The sequence below is a fragment of the Chaetodon auriga genome, chromosome 9 (genome assembly GCF_051107435.1).
Source record: "Chaetodon auriga isolate fChaAug3 chromosome 9, fChaAug3.hap1, whole genome shotgun sequence".
Lineage (NCBI taxonomy): Eukaryota > Metazoa > Chordata > Actinopteri > Chaetodontiformes > Chaetodontidae > Chaetodon > Chaetodon auriga.
Window position 1 is genome coordinate 24,465,601 of NC_135082.1, and position 19,015 is coordinate 24,484,615.

General features: G+C 41.3%; 1 protein-coding gene across 12 annotated transcripts in view; it reads right to left on the bottom strand.

Annotated features, from left to right (window-relative positions):
• Positions 1 to 19,015, bottom strand: part of LOC143325504 (LIM and calponin homology domains-containing protein 1-like) — an 88,032-nt gene that overhangs the window by 17,681 nt on the left and 51,336 nt on the right. For 4 of the 12 annotated variants that reach the window (XM_076738581.1, XM_076738578.1, XM_076738579.1 and 1 more), the window contains exons 5-9: positions 18,750 to 18,780; positions 15,294 to 15,404; positions 13,332 to 13,530; positions 6,155 to 6,410; positions 1,283 to 1,678 (exon numbers count right to left, since the gene is read on the bottom strand). In XM_076738581.1, coding sequence (XP_076594696.1) covers positions 1,283 to 1,678; positions 6,155 to 6,410; positions 13,332 to 13,530; positions 15,294 to 15,404; positions 18,750 to 18,780 — 993 coding nt within the window. Of the gene's footprint in view, positions 1 to 1,282; positions 1,679 to 3,958; positions 4,232 to 6,154; positions 6,411 to 13,331; positions 13,531 to 15,293; positions 15,405 to 17,577; positions 17,835 to 18,749; positions 18,781 to 19,015 lie in introns of those variants that run through there. The other 8 variants (XM_076738576.1, XM_076738575.1, XM_076738574.1 and 5 more) reach the window with 5 other exon arrangements.

The window sequence follows — 19,015 nt, forward strand, 5'->3', positions numbered from 1 at the left end:
GGCAGAGAGCATGGAGAGAGAGCACAATCACAAATGAATACAAGAACACCCAACAAAGAAACACATCATTCACTCATGCAGATATTAAAACACAGTGATGGAATACCTGATTGAGAGCTACAAGGTAACATACAATGATGTGATCACAGTTGACAATGAGTTAGTTATGACAGATCAAATACAGATTATGTACCAGCCAAAGCGGCTTAACAAAGTTTTAACAAGTGTGTCTTTATGTCTATGCACAGACGAATTGTCGGTTTCTGGGTTTGGTGGTTATCCTCAAACGAAGCACAAGGGGGCAGTCTTATCCATCACACAGCAGCCAGAGCAGAGCAGAAGACAAGTTTACTGCATCACTGCAAACCAAAACACTGCTAGCATACAACAAATGCATATGGCAATGATCTTAGAAAGCAGCTGACACTTAAATATAAAAAAAATAAGCCCATGCATCTTTTATTAGACAGCACAAGAGCAACATCAAGGATGTGGCTTTCGTTCTGTCTGTGACCGCCACTTGTAGGTTTGGCCTGAACCACAAAGGTCTTCACACAGTCTTTTTTTATGGAGCAGCCTCTGTGATGTTGGAGGGGTGTGAGGGAAAGTGTGGCCTGTGGTTTCTCGCCACAAGAGAACAAGGAGACTAAATTAAGTGAAGCCTGACTAAATCAAGACCAGATAGACTGTTTTCTAAGGTGGCTATTTGCCATATGGTATGCTGTAGTAGAACGTCTATCTGCCATGTTTTTTGGTGGAAAATGTCAGCCTGGTTGATAATTGACTAACAGTTGGACCAATTTATGCATTCAAGACATGCCAAAAAATTTTGCTTCAAATTTGATCAAATTCAGTCCATTGCTGTTATCCCCTAATTGGGTCTTGGATTGGATCAAAGGACACAAACTAAAGTCATGCACAGTTAATCAAAGACCACATTCTCAAATGTTCTTTCTTCTCCACATTTCTTTACAGAAAAAAAGCAAGGAAATGAGGAAAAAATGCATATTTTTAAGGTTTCCATGCATTCTGTGTACAGTAAGTGCTTTTTAGAAAACAATATCAACTTGCATTTGTGTAAAAAAGGCCATGCAGTCTTTAGGTAGTTAACTCATCCATATAGGAGCATTACAGTCTGAAGTCAAGGTCACATGCTCAGACTGAGTACTCAAAAGGATTATTGGAATAGTAGATCCCTTGATTTTAACGGTGATGTATGTAGTTGTACTTCAACGCAGTGGAAATTCATGAAAATGTAGTGTAGTTGCTGGACGGGGCTCACGTTGCTGGAGGAATGCTGTCCAACCAAGATGTCCCTCCTTGTGGGTCCTCACTGTCACTGCGTGCCCTTCCCTTCCGCTGGCCTGTATCGGCCGTTGCTGTCGTAGTGGTTGCTAGGGTGGTGGGCACAGGAAAGACGTGGGAAGGACTCACGGTGGTGATGTGTTTGGGAGAGGCCAGGGTTTGGCGGCCCTGCTTCGCATCTCGCTCTGCTTCTGCCACCAACAGGGCACTGGTGACCACCTTCCTCACAGCTGTCTCCTCCAGCTCCGTCACAGGTGGATGTTTTCCGGATGTGATGACGGGGCTTGTTGCAACCAAGGGGGTTGCTGTAGCGTTTGCAGCTAGAGTCGTCGAATGGTGGAAGAGTTCCTCTGAGCACGAGCGAGCTGGAGTACTGTAGAAAGCAAAGCAAACTAAAACGTACTGCTGCCTGGTTATCATCTTATATCATCAGACAGCATTCCTGTGGAGGAGCCACAATGGAGGTTTCTGAAGACATAAATCTAAGAAAATGGCATAGCATGGTCACAAATTCCTTCAAAGCAAAACGGATGTGAAAACAAATTGGAGTCTCAAAGCCAGAGCGCAATTCACAAAATGTTCTGTTTGTCATCCTGTGATGAACAGCTACTTTTTGGGAGGCTTATTATTGGATTGTAAATTCCCAGATTGCATGGCAGGGAAGGAAGGGCTGTGAAAAGGTCAGGCTTCAGTCCCAGCCTGCTCAGGGTCAGGGAAGGAAGAAGACCTCATTTCCTTATATCCTGAGGGTGGGTCGCATGCTCATGTTCCCAGTGAGTGTGTGTGTGTGTGTGTGTGTGTGTGTGTGTGTGTGTGTGTGTGTGTGTGTGAGAATGTGTGTGTGCATACATTGAGTACACTGTCACGTACAGTTGCAGTGCGTACGGCTTCAGATTTGAAGGTGTCCCTTGACTTTGATGGGAAAGGTCAAGAGCAATATTGCTGGAAACTAGATGGCACTGAATTGTATTTTCTTGGTCCATGTTCATTTTATTTCTTGATTTAGATTTTTAGCAATTCAAACTGCATCATTAAGTATGTTTTTGTCACCCAGCTGAATCCCTGAACTACTGAATAATACTGATCCTTCCAAATGTAACATTTAATTTTGACATTTCTGCTCAAGCTAAGAAACACAGTAAGCAGCTAATACACCCACCACATTGCTGGATGTCACCTCTACTCTACTTCTATCCAAACAAACAGACAAAAACAACCATACCCCCAACAGACAGATCTTAAAAAAGATGTGTCAACACAACTTTGACAGGCAACTGCAAACACTGATACTGTATGTTATCCAACGGTTTTTAAAGGATGATCTGCTGGCAAGACTAAAATACACACATTCCAGCCTCGGTTTTCTTCTGGAAAAAGGCAAGCTGTTACCAGCTAAAGAAGCTCTTATCAAAGCCTTTTACAAACATCCCTGAAATCCCCCTTTCTTCCTTGGAATGCAGCTATACACAAGTCGGTTTTCTACTGAGGATTCTTTTCACTCCCTTGAAACGCTGACAATCCAATCAATGCCATAACATCTGTGCCAGAAAAAGCTGGAAACTGGGCTGTGACTCTAATAACTCTTCAACAGGACTGTGAATGAAACGTCTGCTGGACTAGGAAATAACACCGGATAGAGCTGGATTGTGAAATAATAACAGACCCAAACTGACATTTTTCAAGACAGCAACATTGTCATCACACATCATTGTTGACTTCTGCTCTATGACATATACAGCAGCATTGTGTCTTGATGGCTCATAGTCCTCACCTTGTTACCTGACACCAAGTGTAAAATTTGTGACCCCTGGCTGGCCTGCTGGGTAGTTCTACACGTAACTTGGTTTCATTGAGAACTGGAACTCTTTGCTCTGGATAAGATCGGCACTGGAAATCATGATCTGGTAAAGAGGAAAAGGGCTGGATGGAAACACCAGATGCAGAAACTGGAACTATTTTCTCCAGTCCTGATGAAAAGTTTTCACAGTAAAGTATGTGGATCACCCTGATTAACTGAGACATTGTTTTTGGACAGAAGTGCTGCTTCTGAGATTTTCAGGTGTAATTTTTCAGTGTTTTGAGTGCAAAAATAAACAGATTCAGCATTGCACTGCTTAAAAAAAAAGTAGCGGAAATATCGATCAACATCGATACACAATCTTCTTGCCAGTTCCTACATTACCCACAATGCAACTCGACCGCTGTCAGGTTGATTATCTGTGTGTGTGTGTGTTATGCCAGTAGCAGCTAACGTTGCCTGGAGGCTCTAGCTTCTAGCAGAGATGAGGAGCAGGCTACAGAGGTTTGGTATACTCACTTCTAACTCCACACACCCAGATTTTCATTTGTTTTGACATTTCAAGTCTTCAACCCCAACCAACATTTCCAGAAGACTTTTTTTTCACATATGCAGTAGTGCTCCTGAAGAGCTGTGATCAGACTATAATGTGTAAAATCAAGGGAGTTCCCCTTTAAGGACAATACCAACAATCTATCACTGGAAAAATATAAACAGGTAATATCAAATTTTCAGACAATCTAGAATATTTTAGATTTGGTTAATTTAGATGAACTTTAAATCAGAAACATGTCAATAAGGATGGAACTGGGCTGCCGATTTACATTACTGAGAAAAACATATTAAGATGAAGACCTTTGCTCAGAGGTGACCATCAGGTGAGTTACAGTCTCCATGGGGGGCTCTGCATGGGGCTGGGGGAGGCTACAGGGCAGAGGCTCACTGCTCCTCCTCACGCCCGCCGCATGGATCTCAATGCAAGGTGTGGAGGCAGTCTGCTCCCCTTCCTCCTCGTCCTTTTTAGCCTGGTTCTCCTTCTGAATCTGTATCTGGGGTTTGAGGGACGGGGTGGGGGACGGGCTGGGGGACTCTCCAGCAGAGGCGTCTAAGCTAGGGATCTCATTTGGGCTGTTAAATTACCCATTCACACAGTGCACACAGGAGTATGTAACCATGGAGTGAAATTAGCCACAATGACACGAGGATGAGCATGACATGATGGTTATAAGACACGGGACACATGAGGGCGAGGGAACAGTAGGTTCACAAACAGGAGGCAAACGGAGGCAAGAGGGAACACCATGATAGGTGCAAAGGAAGGAGATGGAGAAAAAAAATAAATGCAGAATCAATCAACACTTGTGTTTTGATGCACCACATAGCATGACGGATGAAGTTAACAATAGGGGGAATGATTGGTCACACACAGTGGGTGGCACACACAGGCACAGCACACACACAATAGAGATATCCCTGCTGTACATGCACCCACGTGCAGCACTTTTTGGAAATGTAAGTAGACTCGGGTGACACTAATTAGACTGCAGATATTTGGATTTAATTAAATATCTTTGATCTCCTGCTTCTGTGTGTGAGTACAGCTGAATAATGATATGTCCAAACCTTAAAACATTAACCTTCAAAAACTAATCCCAGTTCAATTCTGACACTTCTCCACACGACACACACACACAAATCAACACTGCACTGATACTGGAACTGATCAAAGCATATCATGGATCCATTAAACAGCAGAAATGTGAAACCTCAACAGTGAGAGCCACTGACGATGAAACGCTTAACAGAGTAAAACTTGTGCCCGGCGTTCTTGTGCCAAACCAATAAATGCCAATAAGACCTTCAGACTTAAATCTGCCTCATTTCTGTCTACACAGCATATTTTGATCTTTTGTTTCATCAGAGCCAATGAAAACTCACATCTGGCCTCCATCACCCACTCCCACATCTACAGTGCTGGACAGAGAAAAATAATCAACAGCCGAAACATTTAATTGCAGACATCTGTAATCTGACATAAGCGTCACCTTCTCTGGCATCATGTTTAAACAACACACAAGGAAGATGAAAGGATGTTGGTGGGTATTAGATACAGTGAATAATAAACAACATATGATTTACATCTATGGTCGTTCTGGTTAGTTTTAGCAATTCTGTGAAAAATATCACACTTTCAAAAACATTATCTAATGCTTCCACCCATATTTAATTGCACCGTGTCCAGAATTTCTCACGTTAAATTGAATTCACAAAACATGCAAGACGGATATGAGATAATCAGACAGACTTTCAGGCAGATTTTCTCTGGTCAAACTGCATTTTCAGCCACAAGCAGATATTCTTTGCCAGAAAATTCATAACAACCCTTAATCAGAAAATCAATTTCAAGGTCACCGTTGTGCAACTTGTCCCCAAATTACCAGTTTATTATGCGATTACACGCCTCCTGACCGTCACCAGCAGCGTCCATTGAATGGCTCAGCACGACATTAGTTCAGTCTATCTTCCAATCCAGCATCTCATACATAAACTCAGCTGCACCACCACTCAGATATTAAATGCAAAATGTTTTGGCATGTTCACAAAACTCATATGGGAAAGCATAGGAATGTTTGGTCTAAATCATGGCCTACTTCCATATAATAGTCGCAAAAAAAAAATAAACCTTGAACATTCAAACCTCAAAATGTATGCATGTATTGTATTGCAGAAATATTTTGTGAAATGTTGCATATTTAATTTTTGAACCATTCACAGACTTCTTATGTGAAATCACAGTCTTGAGCTCAGTTGCACAGCACATCATTTCACTAGATTAGCGAAGTTTTACACTTTGGTTAACACCCTGCATACTTACTAAGACATCTATCTGATTTAAACCCTAAAACTCTTGTGGTTGTTGACATGCACTTACTTTGTCAATTTTCATTAGCATTTATGTATCTAAATGTTTAAATATATCAAAAATAAATGGCATTTCTTGTTATGTGACAGTGTTCCCTGCCTTCTCATTACTGTAACAGACAGACTCACCTGAACGGTCTGTCTCCCCCTATAGGGGAAGTGGCAGTACTCCAACTCTTGCGTCCTCCATCCTCTTTATCGTTCTTCTTGCGGAGCGGCATTGGCACATATCCACTCTGGTTGCTCTTGTTGGGCAGGTACTGGTTGAAGGGCATGGCGGTTCGCGGCTCGCTGATGGACGTCCGCCGTGCCGACATGTCGTCCTTACGGACGTCTGGCATCTTCCTGTGGGGGGGACCGTCGGACTCTGAGTCACTGCCGCGACCTGCGGAGAGGAGGAGACAGGAAATGACGGAGTTTATTTACAGTGTTACAGTATTTAGAGAAGAACAACAGCTATTATAATTCTACTAATTACTTACTATCTACTACTACGACTACTATGATGACTACTACTCCTAATAATAACTATTATTAAGGTGTCAAGGTAGGAACAGCTACTTTTCATTGTTTTGAGATACAGTGAAAGAAGGATTAACTAATTCTAATTTAATTTCTACATGCTTTGATAAAGGTCAGTGACTGAAAGTTTTGTCAATATATATGAAATTAATTTTAAAAGGAGCAGGGAATAATAAAATGATAGCAGGGACACTGCTTCCTGCTCCTGCTTGAACTCTGATTTCCATGACTTTAATGCTACGAACATATAGCAGCAGCAGCTTTTGTTATGCTTTATTAACCTTCTGAGTTATATGTTTTAAAAATGATATTCCCCTTTAGCATCCCAGAGGTCAAGAGGCGCCCAGTTTGCTAAATCATTGTCAGAGAGGGAGAGAGAGAGAGAGAGAGAGAGAGAGAGAGAGAGAGAGAGAGAGAGAGAGAAACAGAGAATGGGAGGGAGAGAGAATAAATCCAAAAATAAGTTGAGCAGAGAAATAGTTGATTGAGAAGTCTCACTGCAGATACCCCAGATCTCTAATCTCTGAATAGAAATATCACTTAAATCTACAGAATTTCTCCCGAAGGCATTACATCACACAGGCCTATAAAACATTAAAGTGCTGTTACAGTGTTATCATATGCAGTGCATTCCAGCGGCTGAACGTAAATCAACCCAAAGCAGGTTGATGGTCTGTTTTTATGAAACAAAGCAAGTCACATAAATCATCACTTAATTTGTATTGTGCAGCTGCTGATGACTAATTCTAGCCTACGGTACAGAAGAATTCACTTAGGATGCCACTGTGTCCGTCTGCATCATATCTTAAACACGCTGTTAGCTCTGTAATGTCAGTGGCAACACCTGGATTTGCAGAAGTGCGTTGCACGAGGACTTTCCCTGCTTGGTCTCTTAAATTCCTTTGTAAATTGTTCATGTGTGATCCTCAGAGTACATACAGAAGAGAGAAATGAGGATGACGCTGATTAAGAGCATCACATGTTTATAATTCCAGTGATGTATCGTTGGCATACCAGTCATTTCTACCTTCATCAAGATGGCTTTTGCTAATGCCAACCCGAATTCAACATTTGGAAACCGCAGGTAATGGATACCTGCGGCCTTGCTTCACCAAGGTCTCTCAAAATTCCTCTCCAAGATGTTCAGCACATGTGCTCCTGGAATGAATTCCCTCCCCTTGGATGCTTGCATACTCAATCTATGACCTATGAATTTATGACTGGATGTATATATTTTCCAAGAATAAACCCACAATTTCAACCAGATCTAAACTGTAAAATCTTCCCATAGATCTGAAGTACATGTGGATGCAGCCGCAGCTCTCAGTGGAAACAAACGCCATTTTGAACTTGTGAAAACCTCCGTTTCTATCAATAGACTTCTTTATTTTTATGTGGCCTAAAAGACTGACAGATCAAGGTCCAAAGACGGCAGTGAGGTATATGCACATCCAATGAATGGTTCAATTATGACTCTTAACCCATATCAACTGGAAACATGAGTGACTCTACCATCCTTAAGGAAGAACACATGTCTTTCTGGGGCGATCTGCTCGCTCTGCACATATGGTACCACTGTAGCTTGAGGGAACGTTTATCATGGGTCAGTGCCACACTGTACCAGAGCCTCACAGAAACTTATTTAAATCAATAATCGTCAACATGCAGTAATATTACAGGAAACGTAAAAGCTGTGGAGTCCAGTTCAATGTGCATTACAATGACTGAAAAGCTGGAACAAATGAAGAGTGATGGTGATACCCTCAACATTTCTAATAGCATTAAAGTGAAATCAATGGTGAAAATTTGTGGGATAGTTTATATGCTTTCTCCAATTTTCCCATCATATAAAACAGATCTTTCGAGGCAGAATGAAACTAGGATGAAAGAATCAGGTTTATAAATTAGAATTAAGCTCTAATGCTAGCAAATCTCTGATTGAAACTTTTTTCTCTTCTCACACTTGCTATTAGTAAATAACACTGAGCGTCACTGCTGCCCATTCAAATTACAAACATCATCAGCAGCAGATTACTGCAACTGAAGCTAATCAATGTTCATTTTTTAACAGCTAACATGAAGCTTCTGGCTGTTGTCTGGTTAATGAAGCTGTATGTGTATGTACTCAGGCAAGATCCTTTGTGAGGGCTAATAAAAAATACTCTGCAACAACACATTATGTACACCACTGTGTACAGTGGACTGTGTATTTTGTGCTTTGACAGGACAAACAGTGCCTACTACTCTTTAGAGAAATGGTCTGACTAAAAGCTTTACATACATTTCAGCACAATCACCCAGTTAAACTTTCATAATATCGCAGAAATATTTCACGTTTATTGACTCAACAGTGCTGCATCTGGACCTCCAGTACTTGGAGCGAGTGGCTCGTGTAAACAAAGTGCAGAAGTAAGTAGACATCATCTCATCTCATTTTGTGGTTGTAGCTACAGGCTGTGATCATTGATTCAACTATGACTAAAGACTGCAGCGTTCTTCTCAGCAGACAGGAAACTGAAGATCTCTGAGTTTAATGAAATATTTATAGCTTAATTACTTGCAAATGAATCATGCAGAGTTGACACCTGATTTGACAAAATGTGACCAAACTCCAATTCTTGTCAACAGACAGCTCATCACCATCTTTCTGCAGCCAGCAGCTTGGACGAGGCCGTAGCAGCACAGACAAGGCGACATAACAGAAGGAAAGCCTGACTGATGACTTGTTCAATTCAGTTTAAATTTAAATGTGTTCATTATTATTCTGTGCATCTTCAACCCTGCTGTCAAGTCATATTGAGGTTGGATGTGAATTATGTCCCAGAACAGATATAAGTGATGTTAGGTCTAAATGATCTAAACATCACTTTTCACATTTCAGATATAAGCAGCAATTTGGAGCCGGGCATGAAGGGATGTGATGTGAGAGCAGTGGTGTAAAACCATTTTACAGACTGGGTAACTGGTATTTTAGAAAATCTGCATGCTGGACTTCTGGGCAATTTCTTATAAAAAAAAAAAAACCCTGAAAACCATCTGAATGACATCACTCAGTTTATTCTTTCAAACAGCCTTTGACTTGCACTGGGTGTTGCCCCGCAAACACAGAAAACGAGGAGGGCAGGCTTTACTATAGCAGCACCAGGAGCACAAAGTGTCTCATTTATCAACACTGTATCCATCTACCACACAAACAACACTGCATCGACATATTGAATGTCTTTCAGAGATTGAATTAAACTCTTCTCACTGTTCCCTAATTACTGTCAGGGTGAAGTCAGTTTGCAGAGCTGAATAGTCAGGGTTTTGCCTAAAGGTCAGGGCAGGGAAACCCTTACTGATTCAAGTGTGTGTGCATGTTAATAAAGGGATGCTCTTGTTCTGGGCGTACTCAGAGCCCCCTGTGATTGGGTGTAAACCACACTGTTATCCTGTTCTCACTTCTCTGGTTTGTGCCTCCTGGGTCTGACCTGAGCACGATACCGTCAATAATAAAAAGGCCTAACAAGGATGATCCCACGTGCAAAATTTCTATAAACCATTAGACCAAATATGTACATCTTAGCCTTAACTTAGTAACCTTTCAATGCCTCGATACATGACTTAGCCACAAAGCGCTTCTGACAGCAATCAACACCATAATAATAATAGTAATACTATCAACCTGTGATGTTCAAAGAATTTAAGGAGTCACTTTGAAAAATGTTCTGTCATTCAGTTTTTCTAGTTAACCCAATTCTCAAGCATGACTCATGTTGATTTCCACAGTGTCAGAGCATGTTCCTTTGAATAAGAGGTGGGTGTCTGGGAATACGAGCAGCTTGATGATGTGTCTAATCAGCTGTGTTACGTGTGCTGGTGGACAGAAGGAGTGTGGTTAAGCCTGTATAGTAAAAGCTACAGGGTTTAAAGTAAAGTCTTGTGGCAGCTTTTTAATGTCTATTAAGGCTTCTGAGAAGAAAACTTTTCTCACTGCTTACTGTCTCTTTCTATTGCCATGAATTTCTTCTTGTGAAATGTTACCTGTGTTTCGGGTGTTTTGGACGTCAATATCTTTGGTTCACCACTCATGTACAGCTAATATTTTTTATGCTATCAATAATGATGGCTACTTATGTAAAGGAATGACAAAATACAAAAATAATATATATATAAAAAAGGTATATGGCTTTGTTTTTAACAGCAGATATTTAGGGTGGATTTCTTGGCCTTATTTCGAAGAGGCATCAACATCCAGCGAGGCTGTTAATTGGTTTGACTGTTGCATTTTAAGCTCTGGAGACGGCAGTTTCCTTTGCACTTCCCTCAAAACAAAAACACAGTGTAGACAGGATGCTTGGCCTCCTTAGTGTTTTCCCACATGAGGTTCAGAAACGAAACGTACATGAAGCTTTGTGACGACTGCTGTAACTTTTTATAGGCTGTCATTAAATTTTAAGAGGGTCAAATTCTAATTAAGTGTAGCAATCAACAGCTTTCAATGACAGCATATGGTTGGCTTGGCATTATAAAGTACTTATACGCAGCCAAATTCTATTTTTGACCCAAAGTCACAGCTGCTTGCAGTTTATGTTTGGCTTTGGTTTGGAAAAACTCAACATTACGTAAAATTGTCATGTTGGATGCATCAAATTGCATATGCTAACATATGATTATCCAAATAAAAACTTATTGTAGACTAATAAACAAAGCAATATACGGTATAAATACTATGTACATGAAGTCATATCGTAATGTTCCATCTCTTCTGTTTGTTTAGTATCTGTGATTCTTCACTGTGCATGTGACCTTCCAGGACACGACAGACTGGGAGATGGAGTACAGTGTGCTCCTCAGCACAAAATCACCTGGTTAGTTATTGTTTAATGGCTGATGGTTATTCAAAGCAAAATGAACTGAAACAGACATCCCTAACCACAAGCTTCACAATTTTGAAGATGAAGATGTGTCATTATATGGAAGTGTGTCCTTTGTTGTCAAACTGAAAGCCGTCATTGCTGGCAGATCAGTCAAGTGTCAGTTTAAGAACTGCCAAAAGCCATCTTTCAAACAACCACATCTCTTTCTCTTCTTTGTCTCACTGTAACAGGATGCTTCATGTCTTCCTCTCTCTCGTGCTGTCACTCATCTCATTCATCGCTTCCAGAGAGTTATCAACTGCGGTTGCCCAGGACAACAGGCTCAAACACTCAGTCAGCACAGAGCCACTTTTGTGTGGATGTCAATGGCAGAGCTTGAAATCCTCACTGAAAGGTGTCACAAACACTGTAACGCTATAAGGCTGCAAGGCTGGACAAGCACCACAGCTGAGGCACACACTCATTCACATACAGACTGTGCATATACAAATAAACCCACACAGATGCAAAAGAGTTCAAATTAATGCTGCAACATGCAGGATTGTAGGGGAAAATGAGGAGGAAAAGATGGACCGGGGAGGAGTAATGATGTATTTTTCAAAGTGAGGAAAAAGGACTTTGTTTGATTTGAAGTACTTTTCAAAGCGTTTATGTTTGCCAGTCTGTTCAATCAAAGGAAGCAAACAGAAGGTGTGCTGTAGGAGTGGTGGCATTTGGCTTCACAGAGTCAAAAAACATTTAAATGTCAGTATATCGAATCACAACTACCAACATTCATATTTCAATTTCAAACATTATCTGAATCTGACCTTAAACTGAGCTCCCACTGACCAGGCAGGCGTTCGGTGACTCAGTGTTCAAATTACAGCTCAAACTCTCAAGGGATGCAATTTCGATGTGCAATCACCAAACTACTACACTGAAGTGCTTTTTCTTTCTAGATTAAATGACACTAAAATCTGAATGTTTCAGTGCTTCCACAAGGACAAATAAATCAAATATCCTCTGCTTTACGTCACATGAAACTACTGTCACTGGATGTCATGCTGGTGGAGCCTCTGGTGAAATGTGTTTTAAACAAAAACAGATGTGACAGCATTTGTTATTGTAGCTGAGACGGTGCATGTTTTCTTGACACTGTAGATTGACATCAGATATGAGCGATCCGAGAACTGATGCAGACACACAAAATGTACGTGAGCAGTTTTTCAGACGAAGACGAAGACTTGTGGTGTCAATGGCGCCTTTTCTCTTGATTTAATAAAACAATAAGAGACTGGATTCCTAATATTTAAAAAATTTTAACTGAACTGCAGACAACACATTTTTTAATCAGCAAAAAAAGCACAGAAGTTTGGATCATACACAGGCATTGCAGAACAACATGCTTTACTGCACCTGAAGCACAAACTACCTCACTTCAAGTACAGTACGTGCACTACATACACTATGTCTATATGCTAAATTTAAGCAGAACAGCAGCGCCTGTTCTTAATTTGTTCACTTTCACAAGACATGTAGCTGCATCTTAAAAGAAACAATGGCCATAACCTGACTTCATAACAGGCATCGTACTGAGCTCATTCTCCGCCTTCAAATAGCCTTTAACTAGCACTGGGCGTTGTCCTGTGAGAACACATGGAGGAGAACAACGGGCTTCAGTAGCATTACAAGGACAAAGCAAATCATTTATCTATATACTAGATCTGGACACCACACTTGACCCTGAAGAAACATCCAGCACTGAATTACTTCCCTTGCTCAAGAGACATGGCTGTCAAAATGACCCAGTGGCCACTGAACACATTTAACCTACAGCCGTTAAATTAAAGGGTTGTCATTCTAACCACAAAATCGCAATTTCACAATCAATTCAAACTCGTATTTTGCAGAACTGAACAACACTCTTGAACCTGATTTCCTACCATCGCTGCTGCCGCGGGCGACCAGGACGTCTGGCGACGGGGTCTGTCGTGAGCGTGAGCCGAAGGAGTCCAGGCTGTCGAACGAGTCCTCGCGGCCGTGGCGTGGCGGGGAGAGAGAGTCGCTACGCTCAGAATCCCAGCAGTCAATGTAGCCACTGTCCCGGATGTTGCGTTTCGGGCTCTCTGCCTCCTCTACCTCCTGAACATTAATAAACACAAGCACAGGTTATATCAAACACACACATACATACATACATAAAGATACATAATAAAGTACACTGATTCAACTTGTGTGTCCTTACATTCATCTGAAAGCCTCAGAGAATTTAACTCATCAAACTGTATCTGAAGAATTTTCTTAGCTCCTGTCCCTTACAAATATCTCTCATTTGAAGTCCTAGATCAACTTTCTCTTGGCCTCTTGCCTTTTCTCCTTCTTCCTCTCTTTGCAATTTCTCAGCTTTTCTTCTGCTCAAATCCTTTGCTATCATTCTCTCTTCACCTCAGTGACCCCTCCCTTTGTACGTCTACAGTTGAAACATGTCTATGCAGCTAATGGAAGGTGGGGAAAGGCCTTTCCTGTCTACAAAAAGACTTCCTGTTCCTGACCCCTGGACTGTTATGTAACTCCAAAACCTCTGACAAACTCTGTATTATGTTTTCAACTAAGCTGTTCTGCCACAGGATTTGTCTCACTTACCTCTTTGTCAAACATACATTCAACTTTCGTTGGTGAAGCAATGACATTGTACAGTGAAGGTGCATTGGTCAGACAGATGGATGAGTATAAACACCTATTTTAAAACCCAATGACCAATCCCAGGTCAGTTTGTTAAAGTAGAGTTTTTATTTTACCGCTGCCAGAACTTCATCCCACCTTTAACCAAAGTGTTTCTGTTGCCTAAACCTAAAACCTTCATATTGCATTTAAAACTGAAAAGGTTTGCCCACTCACATTATACAAAAAGCAGCTAGTTTTGGGTTTATTGAACCAAGTTTGACAAAATCTGAGAGAGGGATATCTCAAAACCTGAGCAAATAAAACCAAAACTATCTGTGGGTGAGGCGGTTTATTTTTCCTGATTTGGGTGAACTGACCTGACGTGTTAACTGATTACACTAATCCTGAGCTACTTAAAAGAAGTGAGCAGATAAAACTGCTGCTTGGCCACAAATTCACCAGCTCCTTGCATTTGACTCATCATTTTTTAAGGTCCAGTCTGATTTCATTAGTTCACACATGAACTGGGAAGTGGCAGTTTAGTTTTGAAAAGTGCACCTGATGTGTTTTCCTTGATTTTTGAATCTCCTTTTATTATTAATCTCTTTTTTGTTTCGTAGAAACGTGGCTTTGTTTTGGTCAGCTGCAACGTGTGAACATCTGGGAAAGTTATTTTGCTGAGTTGGCAGTGATTTCTCAGTTTTATAGAAGAGCAAAGGGACGTCACATCGTGGAATAAATCGCATGGGGGTGACATCATGCTTATGAGTGGTTGTCATAGACTCTGTGTGTGTGTGTGTGTGTGTGTGTGTGTGTGTGTGTGTGTGTGTGTGTGTCTTCAGGACTTGCTAATGGTAATTTCTCTCTGTCCCTTTGGGTCAGTAAAGGGGTGGAACCTGGTCGAGATGATTGATCCTAGAGCCCAATTTAACAGAGGTCATTTCTGGACTTTGGGTGGGGGGTGTTATGTGATGCGTAAGATGATTTCTAGGAAGTTTGTGTACATTTAACAAAGACACTCATACAGTATTTTCCAAAATAAGTGGTCCAGTATAATTTGCATGTTCTGTCTCAAAACTCAGATTTTCTCCTTGAAGCCAACCAACAGCCTCTCTCTACCCCCTTTCACTGTACTCTACCAGCTGTGGTTACTAGGAGATCTGTAATACAACTGCAACAACAACGACTGACTGTACTGGCCCTCTGCTTAAGATTTTCTTGATATTTTTGACTTAGCAAACCTTTCGCATCTGTAACAGCAGGCCCTCAAACTCCTTCAGGTCCAGTGTGGGCCCGTTGTAGGAGGTACAGCCGTTGGCAGCACGACCCAACCAGTAGATGGTGATTAGAACCTGAAGGAAAGGAAAAAAATACAGATAGACAGACATCGTGAAAAAATATGATGATGCTTCGTAAAGAAAATTCCTGTTCAAGCAAAGGATGAAAAATAACTCCAAACCGGTTGCTGCTAAACATCTGAACAATTTTAAAAGCAAAGTACAATAGCACATTTCAGTGCCAAGTGGAAACAATGACAGATATGTACAGAGTAAGGTTTCACTTGCTCTCATAACACCCTCTGAGCAGGCTCAACAACCCATATGATGATGTGTTTGTCTAGCTTTGCTTAAAACAACAGCCAGAGAGGTCATCCAGTGGTCCTGAGTGCAATCTTAAATTTAAGTTCCTCACTGCAGTCAAAAGTCTTCATAATGATACCTTGGATCCGGACATACCGTCCATTAGACTGTCAAGACAAAACATGTCATTCAAGGTGGAGTGAGCCAATTTGTTTGAAGTCTGAGTTGGCTGTTCCAAACCACTTACTCCCACAATGCAGGCCAACATATAAAGCCTTTCACTCATCTTGTAAATAGGTAAATAGCTACAAATAATATTTTGTCAGCACGTTTGTATTGAAGGAAGATAAAAGTGCACAAAGCAAACACTTGAAACCCTCCTCCGCTCAGTTCTACAAAGCAAAACAAGGCGGTTTTCTGGTCATGACAATCCAGCCTCTTCCAAAGAAGTTACATGTTAACGTGCCCTGCACAAACACGACAAGACTGAGCCATTGTTCTGAGCCAAAAACAAGTCACATGCACTTCTCCTGGTAAACACAGCATCCCCTCAGGGGCCACAGTGATTTATATTTGCCTGCTAGCTAGCTTAACCATGAGTGCATAAATTACTAGATCAATCTCATCTCCTTCCAACACAGCAACCACATAAAATCAGTGGCTGAAGGAGGCCGTACTTCCGATTCTTACTTGTAACCTAATGTCCTGAAGTAATGCTGAATGTGACTGAGGAAGTGAAGCTTTCTGTATTCAGTTTGACTCCCTTTGGAGTCAGCTAAATGCCTAAAATGCAGAATGTACAGATTTGCTGTCGCCACAGGGAGATCAAACAGAGCTGCACCTTTAGCACTGTTGGCTGAATGTTCCCAGCTATATTTACTGTGTCCATGTCAACCGGCACTCCACGGGGATTGCTTTGATAAGAAAGCTCAGCATGGCTTAATGTGTTTATTTCAGTCATACTGTCAGTGTAAACACTGTCTGCCGTTCAAACACTTGGAGGAAGAGCAAAGAAAATGAATTGCTGATCAAAAGAAGCACAAAGTCTTTTCTGTGTAATACTATGCTGATTTCTGAAGGGAAATTCATCTTTTATGCCAAAGCAGGGATGCCTTACTACATTTGCGGTGGTTATGCTTCATTATCTGCACACTTTAGCGCCCTCAGCAGCACAGTGTATTGCTCCTGTGTCACCAGTATGATGATAACATCCGTGCCAGCTCCCATTGGAAGTGGGTCAGCACCAAATCTGTTTCAGTTGCTTATTAGTATGCTTTAAACGCATCCGTATTGATCCAAACTGCACACTGCAATTGGGAAAACATGCCACAACTGTGCCTGCATGATTTAGACATGCAACCCTATACCTTCAACTCTACAAAAACTGAAACCTGGACACAAGCACCTAGCTACAACAGTTCAAATAAAACACTGACTGACAGACATATAAAGGACAGGCCTGACAGTGAAGTGATGCAGAGTATCACACTTGCTTTGCCTGTTGTTTCAGCAGTTGTCTGGCAGATGTGGAAAGACCTGTCTAAGAGGTTCCACCAAAAAAACGTCATCTCTTTGTTTCATGTACACACATGTACACACACACACTTAAGTGATGCATACACAGGGGCAGGAATGAAACCCAAAAATGCTGCTACAATGCAAACACATAAACACAAGCCCACGCATGTGTACTTTTACTCACATGTCACAATCCGCAGACCTGAAGTGACACATAAAGAAGCAGATTTCCTATACTAGTCATCACAATACATGCACAATAAGCCCTTCTTGTTCAAACCTGCACCTGCTAAACGATCATCTCGTGACTCCAGCAACATTCCATCCATCCATACAGTACCCTCTTTTTACTTCAACATCAAATCTATTTACCAAACAACACCTTTAACACCAAATCAGCAAATTCTTCTCAGCGCAGTTCCTTCACCTCTCAATATGTGATGTGCTGCAGAGACAGCTGCTATCAAATCCTAGTCCTCAGCCTGAGTCTGCAGGGCAAATCCATAGTGTACCAGCATATCGTCGTAGCAGGTCCTGGCTAGAGCACTGGCTGCTGGGACTTTGTGGGCCGTTTGCTATTGCTGCGAATGCTAATGTGGCTGAGAGTCCCTCTGTGTAGTCAGCTAAATGAGCTAGCAGCTCAGGCCAGCTCTGCAGCTCGTCACATTAACTTGAACAGTGCACAGCAGCATCACAGAGAGGGACAGGGAGGGAGAGGGAGAGAGAGAGAGAGAGAGAGAGAGAGAGAGGGGGACAGAGAAAGAGAGCTTAGACTGCAGAGTGGGCAGGGCTAGCATTGTGTGTTCTACTTCTTAAAGCACCATTATTAGAAAAATAAAAGAGGATGCTGAGGCATATTTGAACAGAACACTAGGCCTGTAAAACTAAATAATTAGAAGGGAGCTTGAACCAAAAAACACAGAGAACTAAAATAGGCAGAATAGAGAAACTGGATTGAAATTGGACTATGAGAGGATACTGCAGGTTTAACAGAAATGAGTATTAACATCCAAATATTTAGAGATGAAACAAATACAAATTTCACAAAAACTGAAAAACATAAATAGTGGAACAAGGGCATCTACAGAATGTACTACAGGTGGAGTCTCTATGTAAGTGCCAATGCAAGAAGAGCTGGAGTAAGAGTAAGAACAAACAGAGAGATAGAATAAAATAGATGAGATAGAGACAGAAGGGCATACTTTAGTGGAACAGGAGTTGGAAAATGTAGAACATGCAATAAAATGAATGTGTAGAACAAAAAGAATAGACACAACAAAAGAAAGTAGAAAACGAAATTAAAAAACTTTGTTGAAAGACTACATAGGATAATAAAACAGAACAGCTAGAAAAGGTAAAGCAAGAACAGCTTGCAAAGCGAGCCAGTAGTATTCTAGTAGAATAATACAGCACACAGACTGGACAGCAGAGTGAAGACAACTGGCAGAGCTGGAACAGACATGACAAGAGCAGCTGAAAGGAAAGAGAGTGACAACCACAGCACAAACAGCAACACTGGGCCATAATAACAGTTTCCATCCAAACATGCATTTAGCACACAAACAAATTATCCCACTGTAATCCAGAAGTATCACTTACATTCTTGAGTTTTCGGCTGCAGTCACTCCCCCTGAGAGGATGAGAAAGAGATGGAGCAAGAGTGAGAGACTGACTTCTGATGTGTTATAATGAAATGTATCACATAAAAATAGCAGACACATTTTAAACCAACAAACTCCTACATATACTGTATATGCAGCAAAAACAAAACTTATTGAACATATAGAGGAATCTGCAATGGCTGTAGCCCACGCAGGGAGAGCGAACACACATCTCTGCGTGCAGTTTGGTATGTATGTATGTAT